Raw genomic sequence first — 12,285 nt, forward strand, 5'->3', positions numbered from 1 at the left:
TGACGCCTTGAAAGGTTAACATCCCCTCATGCGCCATCAGGGCCTCTCAGGAGGACAACACTGAGGAGTTGGGTCTTTCTCAGAGTGCCCCTAGGGGCTGAGGCGCTTGACCAAGGAGGGAGGGGAAACAGGAGATTGGGGGATCAAGTTGTGGCCAGTTCCCAAAAGTCAAGCAAGATGGGCAGGAGAAAGGAGCAGCAACGCTTCCTCCCAGCAATGTTAAGAAACCATGCAGAGCTGGGAAGAGCCTGGAGCCAATCAAGGGCATCTGCAGGAATGTTTCTAGTGGCAGGAGGGTGGGGAAAGTTAGAAGGGGAGCAGGCTTACTTCTCACACAAAAAATTAGGATTTTGCCTCATGTCTCATGCTTGTAGAACTCTCTCTCTTTAATGAAATGTGGGAATCTGGGGATTATGCTTTAGCAGGGTTTAAAAGCACAGTGAGGACCCGAGGTGTCTGCATGTGGGAGATCCTTTGTAGCACAGACTGAGGCCTAATTGCCACTGAAGTCATCATGGACGCTATACAGATGACCAGTGGTTGTTTTTTTTCTGGGGGGATGCAGGGGGATGCATACCCCTGAACATTTTGTGAATCTAAGTTTGGTCTCAATGAGTGGCAGTATTTCAATATGAGTAGGAAAATGAGAGTACCCCTAAACATTTTTTTAAAAGAAAAAAAGCACTGCAGATGACTCTCCATTTACATGAGGGTTACGTTCTGGGGATAGCGCATAAAGCCAAAATTGCATATAGTCAAAGTGCATGGGCAGGTGAGATTGCCAAAGTCTCTCCCCCCCCCCCCCGACGCCTTAATTATTATTATTATTTTGCCAAGCACGTAAAGCTGAATGTGTACAAGTAAAATGTGTGCACATTGCGAGTTACTCAGGCCGTGGGGGCAAGGCAGGGCTCATGCGACTGAAAAGAAATTATCTCCACACCGCAAACCGGCACGTGTCAGGGACAAGGGTTTGGGCCTAGCTGACGTATTAGTTTTCTACATGGAGGAATCGTTTCATGAGGGAGCTTTCCATCCTGCGAGTCTCCCACTCACACACCCCATTGTGAACTCAAGTGGGGAAGCTGGAGCAAAGCCAAGGCCTTTGGTCTAAACGGGCGTTTGTTGCTGTGCCCCCTGAGAGAGCGTGCCTAGCCGGTTCCTGACAGGCTGGTGCTTGGAGTGCACCTCGTGGCAAATGGCACCGACAAGAACAGGCAGTATTTCCTCTTCCCTCTTCACTTTAAACAGCTCTCTGAGTGAACGGGGTCTGAAAAAGAGACTGAGCGGAGCGCAGTTAGGACTGCCAGGCCGTGGAGCAAGGAGAACCCAGTTCAGGTCCCTGATCCCTTATCTTTCAGCCTAGCCCACCTTGGAAGGATAAAGCAAGGAAGGAGGAACTGTGCAGACCGTCTAGAGCTGCTTGGAGGAAGGCTGGGATATAAATACAGTTAATAGTACAGTACAGGGATTTCGCAGGAAAGAACAGTTTGTTGAGCTGAAGTCACAATTCATGTGAGAGGCAGATTTCTTTCTTTTTTGAATTACGTTTCTCATAATGCAGCTGCCGCCATTCCGCTAAGGAAAGAAAGTGTGTGTGTGTGGAGAACCATAGCTTCCAAACCAAGGACCCCTGCCCCCCCCCCCAGCGAAGGTGCCATCTGACCTGTGACAGCATCTGTGGAAATGGGACCGAGACGCTTGTGTCCGTAAATGCCATAAAGGTTGAACTTATATCGGTGAGAAGGAGCCAGGTTGGGGACGGTGACGTCACGGGAATCACCGTTTAGGGGCAGCACCTGGGGCTTGCCCTCTCTGTCTTTGTACTGGACAAGGAAAGAGTCAAAGTTGCCTGCAGGGACACTCCAAGAGAGGCTGATGGAGTTGCTGGTGGTCTTGGACACAGAGAGATCTCCGAGCCTGGGCTGAGTTTCCTCGCTCGGCGCTGGTTCTGGGGCTAGAGGGGGAAAGAAGGGTGTGGAGCAGAAAACGAAGAGGTTCTTGTCACAAGCTGAAAGCCTAAAGTGCTGTTAATTATTTTTATTTTTTTTAAAGAATTGTCAAGATAGCTCAACAGGGAGAAACACAATGGAGAATGTCAACCTGCTGGACTGAAATCAGGAGAGGAAGCTGGTGAGTGGAGACGGATTTGAACCATAATTTGGGGGGTGGGTGTAGGGTGATTGGTGCCCCTTTTAATAACTGTGCATTGGGCCAAATATTGTATTTTTCCATGTATAAGACTATATTTCTCCCTATTTTTTCAAGTTTAAAATTGGAGGTCGTGTTATACACGGGGGCATGTTATACACCGAAAAATACGGTAATTTTAAAGGCATGCTTGGGTTCCATAGAAACTTATCAGTGGTTCTTTGGTTTGGGCCCCGTCCAGACACCCCTTTTTATTGCACATTTGCGATTTGCTCTCTTGATGTGGATGTGAGCAATCAGAGCTTTCAACACTTCTTGTGCCTGCAAAAGTTTTTGGAGATACCACACTGACTCATTTCTGATCAGTGCATATCCTGCTAAATATCCTAGCTTTTAAATTTTCTGGTTTATTTTTCAAAATCTCCTTGAGAGTTCCTACAATAGAGCATGTCAATGCTCCACCTGCTGCAAAATGCTGCACCTAGAAAGTTGATGGGCAAATAACTTTGGTACTCAAGAGCTTCCACTGGCTGCACATATGCCACCAAGCCAGATTCAATGTTCTTGCATTAATTTACAATTCCCTTAACATCTTTGTTCCAGGAAACCTCAGGGACCACTTGATCCCCTATATTCCTGCCCAATCCCTGAGACCTTTGGGTGAGTTACCGTTAGAGGTCCCCTGCAGCCCGGATGCAAGGCTCATATCCACCGGGAGCTGTGCATTCTGTATTATGGGCTCAAAATCAGTGGAACCCCCTTCCACTTGATGTCAAGCAAGCCCTCTTGAACTTCCTGTGCCTGCTGAAGGGTTTTTTTAATGGACTCTCATTTTGTAGTTTTAACTCATTCTTATTGAGTGCCGAGGGCCTTCTGGCGGTTCCCTCACTGCGAGAAACCAAGTTACAGGGAACCAGGCAGAGGGCCGCCTCGGTAGTGGCACCCGTCCTATGGAACGCCCTCCCACCAGATGTCAAAGAGAAGAACAACTACCAGACTTTTAGAAGACATCTGAATGCAGCCCTGTTTAGGGAAGCTTTTAATATTTAACAGACCACTGTATTTTAATACTTTGTTGGAAGCCGCCCAGAGTGGCTGGGGAAACCCAGCCAGATGGGTGCGGTTATAAATAGTAAATTATTGTTGTTGTTGTTATTGCACCAAATTTATTGCATAGTTAATTATAATTTAGTGGTATATAAATTGTTTGCATGAATGAATGAATGAATGAATGAATGAATGAATGTGGAAACCCTGGAGACCCTTCTCTGAAGACTGTTGTTTTGAAAACCAAGGTGCCCTTCTGCCCTCTTTGCTCTATTTCAAACCTGGGGAAAAAGTTTCCCTTTCACATTCCTTCCCTGCACCTGTTAAGGATGCAGGAGCTCTGTCATTTAAAACACCAACAACTCATAGAGGGGGAGCCTTTGTGATTGCAGTGTCAATGTGGCCAAAGTCAAAGGCATCCAGGGAGCTACGAAGAAGCCTCTGCTGACCTGTGACAGCATCAGTCGAGACAGGCCCAAGGCGCTTAGAGCCAGAGACTCCGAAGATGCTGAATTTGTATCTCTGCGACGGCATGAGGTTGTAGAGGTGGAGGGAGCGCATGGTGCCATCCACAGGTAACACCTGGAGCTTCCCTGCAGCATCCTTGTACTGGATGAGGAAAGAGTCAAAGCTACCTTCCTGGATGTTCCAGGAGAGGAGAAGAGAGTCTGGGGTGACCTCAGAGACTGTGGCGTCTCCAAGGCTGGGCTGAACTCTTTGGCCTGCGGCTTCTTCGGGCTTCTTTTCCTCCTCACCTGGTGGAGTTGTTTCTGGAGCTATAAGAAGACAGAGGAAGACAGTGGAGGAAGTTGGGATACAGCTTCTAGGAAGGAAAACGACCTTGAGGTTGGGATGGTTTTTTGGCGGAGGCCTCTACCTTTACTTCCCTTCATGCTTGAGACACAAAGAGCAGAGAGGAGAAATTTCCACATGCACAATCCATGCAAATCGTGCCTACTGTATGCATCTGTTTTTATACGAGGCCGCCCATGTTTTTTCCTATACGATATCCCACTGGGAGTGACAGAACATCATCAAGTGCCGTTGCTCCCAAGCAGCAATGGACCAATCTATCAATTTCATCTTCTCATTTTTCCAATCTTCAGTTCAGTTCTCCATGTTTCTGTGTCCCTTCGCTTTTTTAAAAAAAACTCCTCATGAAAATTCATCAGCATATTAGTGCAATTGTCTCCTAAAATGCACATTTTTCTTTTTTTAACTTAAAAAAATCTTTGTCTGTATAGTTATATTATGTTAAAGTGTTTGTCTGAGCTTTAAAAACATAAATATACAAATTCTTTATGTAATTTAACCTAATCAATGTATTTTTGCAAAGTGTTTCCCCCCTGATATTTGTATTTCCTGTTAACGCACATTTTTATGTCATTTTCACTAATATATGCATTTAGAATGCACGCTTTATGCGTTTTTGAATGCATTGCTTGGCTGGAGAACTGCTTCGCAAAATTTGGAGAAGTGCCAGTTTCAAAGGATGGCTGCTTTTCTGTTTGCTTCTTGCTTCAGAAGGTGGGAATTGGGTAGGTTCAGATTAAGGTGAGAACTGAACCCAATTTCTTCCCCAGCTCTTGCTTCTAGGGGACTTGCTGCATTGCATCCAAAGAATGTGGCAGCAAGGAGCCTTGTGGGTGGCTTAATTACCCTTTAAAAAGAAATAAATACATTTCAGAGGGACAGAGGCTGCCTCAGAACAAGTACTTTTAAATTTCTGTACTTTTCTGAGACTTTAAAAGATTTTTGCTTTAAAATCCATACAGGAATGGGGTGGGATGGGCTCAGTCCTGCTCCCATTCAGAACTGGGCTGGACCAGACTTTAATGGGCCCATCCATCACCAGTGAGACTGCTGGCCCTCTTGTGATTAGAATGGTATGATTATAGCTGTAATGTGCTGCATCTTGTATGCTTGGGCATGGTATTGATTCAATTGTTTTGTTTTAAAGTGTGTTTTTAATTTGTTCATTGCCCACAGAAAGAATGCTGCGGCATGGGACCGTAAATTAGCGTTTCATGCCACAGTATACTTTTTGTGGTTGATGAACAAATTTAAAACACAATTTAAAACAAAACAGTTGAAGCTAAATCCAAGCAAACAACCGCACTCAGTATAGAAACAGTCAGGTCCCAGAAGTTCCAGCAAATAAGGGCACAAGTTCAGGCTGAGGGGTAGTTAGTTCCTCAATAGAGAGGGGCTCCATTTCTGACACTGCCAATTGCAAAATTTGGATGCATTCGGTAAGCTTCTATGTTAAACCACAAGGTCAAGAAACTCTCTCTCTCTCTCTCTCTTTCTGTTTGTGTGTGTGTGTGTGTGTGTGTGTGTGTGTGTGTGACACAGATGCTGTGAATCAGAGGACGCTGACTTCTGTGCCCATCCAAAACCACATTATGAAATTTTCATGCATTCTGTGGATCTGAACCCTATCAGGAGAGGGGAATGAGCAGATGATGAGGAAAGAAGGAAAGACGTGTAGTGATCCGCCCACAGATGGTTTCAGAAACTAGCAGCTGACCTAGAACCTTTTAAAGAGGAAAAGTTGAGTTAAGGAATAGGGAGGGTAAAATCATTAGTACTCCCCAGCACCCCAATTTCTCCAGGAGTTGCCGCTGACCTGCTGTCACAGCATTGGCAGAGTTGGGTCCAAAACGCTGGTTTCCATAGATGCCATAGAGATTGAACCTGTATTTGTGAGAGGGGGCCAGGTTGGAGACAACGACCTCGCGGGAACCCCCTCCTACAGGAAGTGCCTGGGGTCTTCCCTCTGCGTCCTTGTACTGGACAAAGAAAGAATCAAAGCTTCCTTCGGGGACGCTCCATGAGAGACGGGCAGCGTTGCTGGTGACCTCCGAGACTGAGAGCTGTCCCAGGCGAGGTTCCACCTTTCCTTCCACCGCTTGCACGTCAGGATCTGTGGCTAGAGTTAAAACGAAGATGGTGAGGGAGAGAATGCTGCTGGGGTATGTTCGCAATGGATGTTTCTCGCCTTTTACAGGTGTCTCCAGCTTTAGGAGGAGGAGAGGCGGGGAAGCATGCTAGCACGATAGGGAAATTTGGGAAACTGTGACATGCAGTTGGAAACTTCCCACATCTACATGCAAGCTGCCAGGAATTTCTAGGGCTAGATATGGCGTGTCTGTATGTTGCACAATGAAGAAGAAGAAGTGTTTGGATTTGATATCCCGCTTTATCACTACCCAAAGGAGTCTCAAAGCGGCCAACATTCTCCTTTCCCTTCCTCCCCCACAACAAACACTCTGTGAGGTGCGTGAGGCTGAGAGACTTCAAAGAAGTGTGACTAGCCCAAGGTCACCCAGCAGCTGCATGTGGAGGAGCGGGGACGCGAACCCGGTTCACCAGATTACGAGTCTACCGCTCTTAACCACTACACCACACTGGCTCTTGATAGTGATCTATCAAGGCTTCATGCTAGTGTGTTCCTTGCAAAATGAAGTTGTCAAGGCTTGACCAACTGCACCAGAGTGGGGTGAGAGAGGAGCCAGACATCAGAGGGGCAAGCCAGAAATGGTGGTGTCTGGTATCTGTTGGGTTTGGTGGTGCGTAAGGCAGGAGGCCAACAGTAGGTGGAGCCAGAGGCAATGACAAGCAGAGCCAATGAATTCTAGATTTGTTCTGATCCTTCTTCTTGCCCTGTGAGACAAGAGCAATGCAACAGCTAAGGAGGAGGAGCAAACTGACAGCTTGTGCCACCGTGTGGGGTGGTTGTAAGAAGGCAGACAGGTGGGGGTAGCTGAGGACAGGCGGAGTCCAGTGGGGCAGTGGCTTGTTTGCCCTATAAGGGGAGGAACGAGCAGGAAAGAAAGAAAGACAGCAGGACAGGCACTGATCCTCCCCGAGGGTTTTAGGGACCTAATAAAACGTAATAATGGGGAAAAGATCAGTTAGAGTGTGGAGGTGCATTCATTAGGACACAGCCCCTTCAATTTCTCCCAGAGGTGCTGCTGACCTGTCATCTCAGCAGTGGCCGATATGGGTCCCAAACGCTGGTTTCCAGAGATACCATAGAGATTGAACTTGTATTTGTGAGAGGGGACCAGGTTGGAGACAATGACCTCACGGGAGCCCCCTCCTACAGGAAGCGCCTGTGGCTTTCCCTCTGCGTCTCTGTACTGGACAGAGAAAGAATCAAAGCTTCCTTCGGGGACGCTCCATGAGAGACGGGCAGCGTTGCTGGTGACCTCCGAGACCGAGAGCTGTCCCAATCGGGGTTCCCTTCCGGTAGTTTCCTCTGCATCCACCTCGTCTCTCTTTAGCTGTGTTGCTGCGAGAATTAAAACAGAAATGGCAAGTGAGGGACCCATGCTGGGATAACACTGCAGTGGTCATTGGCCTTCAGATATTCTACCAGAGGAAGAGTGTACACTACACATAGATGCAATAAATAAATCAAAATAAACATCCCAAGGACCAGAGACAAATCTGTTATTGTTGGTGTCTCTCAGTTTCCCATTTTCCAAATCCTGGATTCAGTTCTCCAGACTTCTGTGGCAGTTTGCACATTTTAAACACTCATGACAATTCAGCGGTGCTGCTTTGGGAAGTGCAAATGAGGTAGGGTCAAATCTGCATTGCAGGGGGTTGGACTAGATGACCCTAGAGGTCCTGTCCGACTCTACAGTTCTATTATTCTCCCCATCCCTAATAAGGACAGCATGGGTTGAACCCAATGTTAGTTCTGCTCAGAGCAGAACTATTTATATTAATGGGCATGAGCAGAGTCATCACCTTGCCAACAAAGGTCCGTATAGTTAAAGCTATGGTTTTCCCAGTAGTGATGTATGGAAGTGAGAGATGGACCATAAAGATGGCTGATTGATGAAGAATTGATGCTTTTGAATTATGGTGCTGGAAGAGACTCTTGAGAGTCCCATGGACTGCAAGAAGATCAATCCTATCTATTCTTAAGGAAATCAGCCCTGAGTGCTCACTGGAAGGACAGATCCTGAAGCTGAGACTCCAATACTTTGGCCACCTCATGAGAAGAGAAGACTCCCTGGAAAAGACCCTGATGTTGGGAAAGATGGAGGGCACAAGGAGAAGGGGACGACTGTGGACGAGATGGTTGGACAGTGTTCTCGAAGCTACCAACATGAGTTTGACCAAACTGCGGGAGGCAGTGGAAGACAGGAGTGCCTGGTGTGCTCTGGTCCATGGGGTCACACGAAGAGTCAGACACGACTAAACGACTAAACAACAACAATAACTAAAGGCTATTAATTTCAGTGGGTCTACTCTTGAGTAGAATGTAGTTGGATACGACCCCACATGTTTCCAGTACTCCCTCATTTGAAGGGAACTAAAACTAAGGGAATTTCTCACTGCTTGGAGAAATGGGGAGTGGGTAACCATGCCTGGCACCTAACGGAGCTGTCCCATTAACACAAGGACTTCCAGCAGGTTCTTCTTCTGCTATGTTCTCACACTGTACCTTCCCAAATCTGCTCTAGAGATTTGGGAGAACGTCCAGAGAGAGAGGGAGGAGGCCCACTGCACAAGGGGAAGTTCTTTGAGCTAATGAAATGACTTCATTGGCTACAACTCAATATCTATATCTATCTATATTTGGATCTGCCAGCTGAAGATAATACTCTGTTCAATGGATGAAGTAGGTTCTGACCCATGTGTTGCTCTTGGGACCAGCTTATTTTGAGGGTCACCTTACCCCATATGTGCCCACTATGTGGAACTGACACTTTTACATTCTGCACTTGTTAGAAATTGATATATTTGTGTGGCAGGACCTGCTTTTTAGGACTCCCTGCCTATTGATTTTTGGTAGGTACTGTTTTTTTTAAAAAAAATTATTTATACTTTTCAGATATATACATTTCATTGCTTTTACAGTCATTTTGACATTTTAAAACTTGACTTCCTTCCCCCTTTCTGCAGTTCCTTAAATTTATTTTTAATATCTTCTGCATATCCAAATTAAATTAACTTTCTCATTTATTTATCTTCTTAAAAAATATACTCTTATGTAGCTGCAGTTTATAACAGCAATCCTGCCAATTTTTTTTAGCTGTTTACAATTTGTCTGTAAATATTCAATAAATCGCCTCCATTGTCACTGTTTGTGACACCTGCTAAAAATCTTATTGTTTAGGCAGCCTTCCTAGACATGTAAACTATATGATGCACATTTGTTTTGAAAAGTTAATCTATATTTTGATAATATTATTACGTTTTCCATTTCAGAAGTCTGCTTGTATTGCTACTGATGAATATCTGACGACATTTTATGTAAACTGTTGGGATTTTTTTTTTAAAAAAAATAGTAATAATTAAATAGTATCTGAAATAGTATTTGCTGCTGTTCCTTATACTTCCTTTGTCACCATCTTGCCAGGCAGAAGGCCTGATGCAAGGAAAGATGGACTTTCCTGCCAGTTCGTTTTCTGAAAAAGAGATCTGCAACCAAAGCAGTAAGACAGGGAAAGTGGAGGGAGGAAACAGATGACTGGAGAAAACAGCTGTCTTGAAATTACAGAGAGAATGGCATCCATTTTTAGATCCTCTGCTGACCTGTGACAACAATGACTGAGATTGGGCCAAAGCGCCTCCGTCCAGACAAGCCAAAGAGGTTGAACTTATATCTGTAGGAAGGCACCAAGTAGTAAATCACAACAGAGTTGGTCTCCTTGTCTACAGGCAGTGCCTGTGGTTTATTGTCAGCATCCTTGTACTGGACCAGGAAGGAGTCAAAGATCCCAGAGGGGACATCCCAAGAGAGGCGGACAGAGTCGCTGGTGACGTCAGAAGCAGAGAGCTGCCCAAAGTCAGACCCTGGAGGTGGCGTTCCTCTTTCCCCCCTCTCCGTCACTGGTGTCAACGGAGCTGTAAAAAAGAAAAAGAAAGTCAACAGTAGATGTTAGCGGAGCACCATTTCCGTGATCAACCAACTTCTGGCTGTGAGGTGTGCAAAACTGTACAGTAGATTGCACTTCAGGAACAGGAAAATACTTAGGCATAGTTTTATTGATCCTGGTTGCAGGGTTTTTAAATAACTTGGAATACTATGTGAGGCTCTGGTCACCTCAAAAAGAGCATTGTAAAGCGGGGGAAGGTTCAGGAAAGAGCAGCCAAAATGATGACAAGGATGGAGTGAATTCATTTCTTTAAAAAAGTATATAACATCCTCATGAAAATTCACCTGCATCTTAGTGCAAAATTCTCTTCATATACACATTTTTGCAAGTGCAATTTCCCCTAACACAATGCAATTATTGTGTGGTATTTTCACCACACAATATGTGAAATTTTATCCACACTTTACTCCAGTATATGCATTCTTGTACACACTGCTTGGCTTTAAAAGCCATAGGTAAAGGTAAAGGGACCCCAACCGTTAGGTCCAGTCGTGACTGACTCTGGGGTTGCAGCGCTCACCTTGCTTTACTGGCCGAGGGAGCCGGCGTACAGCTTCCGGGTCAGCATGACTAAGCCGCTTCTGGCGAACCAGAGCAGCGCACGGAAACGCCGTTTACCTTCCCGCCGGAGCGGTACCTATTTATCTACTTGCACTTTGACGTGCTTTCGAACTGCTAGATTGGCAGGAGCAGGGACCGAGCAATGGGAGCTCACCCCGTTGCGGGGATTCGAACCGCTGAGCTTCTGATCGGCAAGTCCTAGGCTCTGTGGTTTAACCCACAGCACCACCTGTGTCCTTCTTTAAAATCCATAGAATTGTGAATTTCGAGGGTTGGCTATGTTTTGGCTCGCATGTTGTTTTGGGAAGTGTGACTTTGGTAGTTTCACTTCAGAATGCAAACTGAATGGACTTTCTCCCTGATCCCATGTCTATCTACTAAAAGAAAATGGAAAACAGTGTAAATCCTCCAGCAGAGGAATGAACAGCCAATTCGCTTTGGTCACATCCACAGCATACACTTACTAGACCGCTTTAGCAGTCATGGAGAATCCTGCGGACTGCAGTTTGTTAAGAGTGCTGACCTCGCAGAGCTAGAGTTCCCAGCACCCTTAAACTACAGTTCCCAGGGTGATAGTGCTTGAAGTGTATGCTGTGGATGTGACTTTTCTCTCTAGGACTTGGGCAAGGGCCTTGTGTGTGCACTGCTGACCTGTGGAGGCATCAGTGGATACGGGGCCAAGCCGCTCGCCACCAGAGAGTCCATAAAGGTCAAACCGGTATCGCTGGGAAGGAGACAGGTTAGAGACTGTGACCTCACGGGAACCACCGTCCACAGGCATGGTCTGCAGCTCGTCCTCTCCATCTTCGTACTGAACAAGGAAGGAGTCAAAATTCCCAGTTGGGACACTCCAGGAAAGACGGATTGAATTGCTGTTAGCTTCTGAGACTGAGAGCTGCCCCAAGCTAGGCTCACTCTCTCCATCATCTTCGTCTTCTTCTCCCTCCTTGTTGTCTTCCTCAGCTTCAGCTAGAACAAAAAATGGGGAGTGGGAACAGGGGTAAAGGTCCCGCCGTTGTGAGAAAGGAACCACCAGGATCATTTTGCTATCAAGTACAGGGAGGAAAGCACAGACAGACTAACACATCCTGATGGGAGAAAATTCCTGCAAGATAACAGAAAGGCAAATAGGGCAGCGAATGTGCATTTGTGGCAGAGTTCCTTCAACACAGCTGCTTATAACACCGTCCATTATAGGAGGGAGGAAATGGGAAATTAGGGAATAAGAAAAAGGAGAGAACGAGTTTCAGGCTGTGTGCACACTCCAATTTACTCTGCATCTAGAGCGCTCCTGCTGCTGGTTTGGGTAGAGAGATACACATGAAGTGAGCCTTGATCCATATCTATCCTATATCTTTCCTGTCATTGCTTAGGAAATACAGGTACTGCATTTCCCCCCAAGCCAGCTTTGATCCATACCGAGAAAAAGAACAGCACAGCCTCATTGTAAATCATTAATTGTGTGCACAACCATAGTCCAATAGTTTGCCTGTATACCCTCCCCCTTCGTATTTTAAAATAAACCCTTTTTTGGCAAAACGCCCCACCCCTATAAATCAGAAAGCATTGCCTCCTCACAATGAAAGACTCTTTAAGAGACGTCCATGAAACTTCTGTGGATCAG

At 46.0% G+C, this 12,285-nt stretch overlaps 1 protein-coding gene across 18 annotated transcripts in view; it reads right to left on the reverse strand.

Moving 5' to 3' along the window:
• The window catches only part of TNXB (tenascin XB), a 121,608-nt gene that overhangs the window by 28,377 nt on the left and 80,946 nt on the right, over positions 1 to 12,285 (reverse strand). For 14 of the 18 annotated variants that reach the window (XM_083491005.1, XM_083490995.1, XM_083491008.1 and 11 more), the window contains 6 exons: positions 11,313 to 11,630; positions 9,757 to 10,068; positions 7,181 to 7,495; positions 5,828 to 6,130; positions 3,648 to 3,974; positions 1,667 to 1,957 (listed from right to left, as the gene is read on the reverse strand). The exons of 2 other annotated variants lie outside the window; for them this stretch is intronic. In XM_083491005.1, coding sequence (XP_083347131.1) covers positions 1,667 to 1,957; positions 3,648 to 3,974; positions 5,828 to 6,130; positions 7,181 to 7,495; positions 9,757 to 10,068; positions 11,313 to 11,630 — 1,866 coding nt within the window. The remainder of the gene's footprint in view (positions 1 to 1,666; positions 1,958 to 3,647; positions 3,975 to 5,827; positions 6,131 to 7,180; positions 7,496 to 9,756; positions 10,069 to 11,312; positions 11,631 to 12,285) is intronic. 2 more of the 18 variants (XM_083491010.1, XM_083490998.1) reach the window with 2 other exon arrangements.

The sequence above is a fragment of the Podarcis liolepis genome, assembly GCF_965112155.1.
Source record: "Podarcis liolepis genome assembly, chromosome: 2".
In the NCBI taxonomy this organism is placed as follows: domain Eukaryota; kingdom Metazoa; phylum Chordata; class Lepidosauria; order Squamata; family Lacertidae; genus Podarcis; species Podarcis liolepis.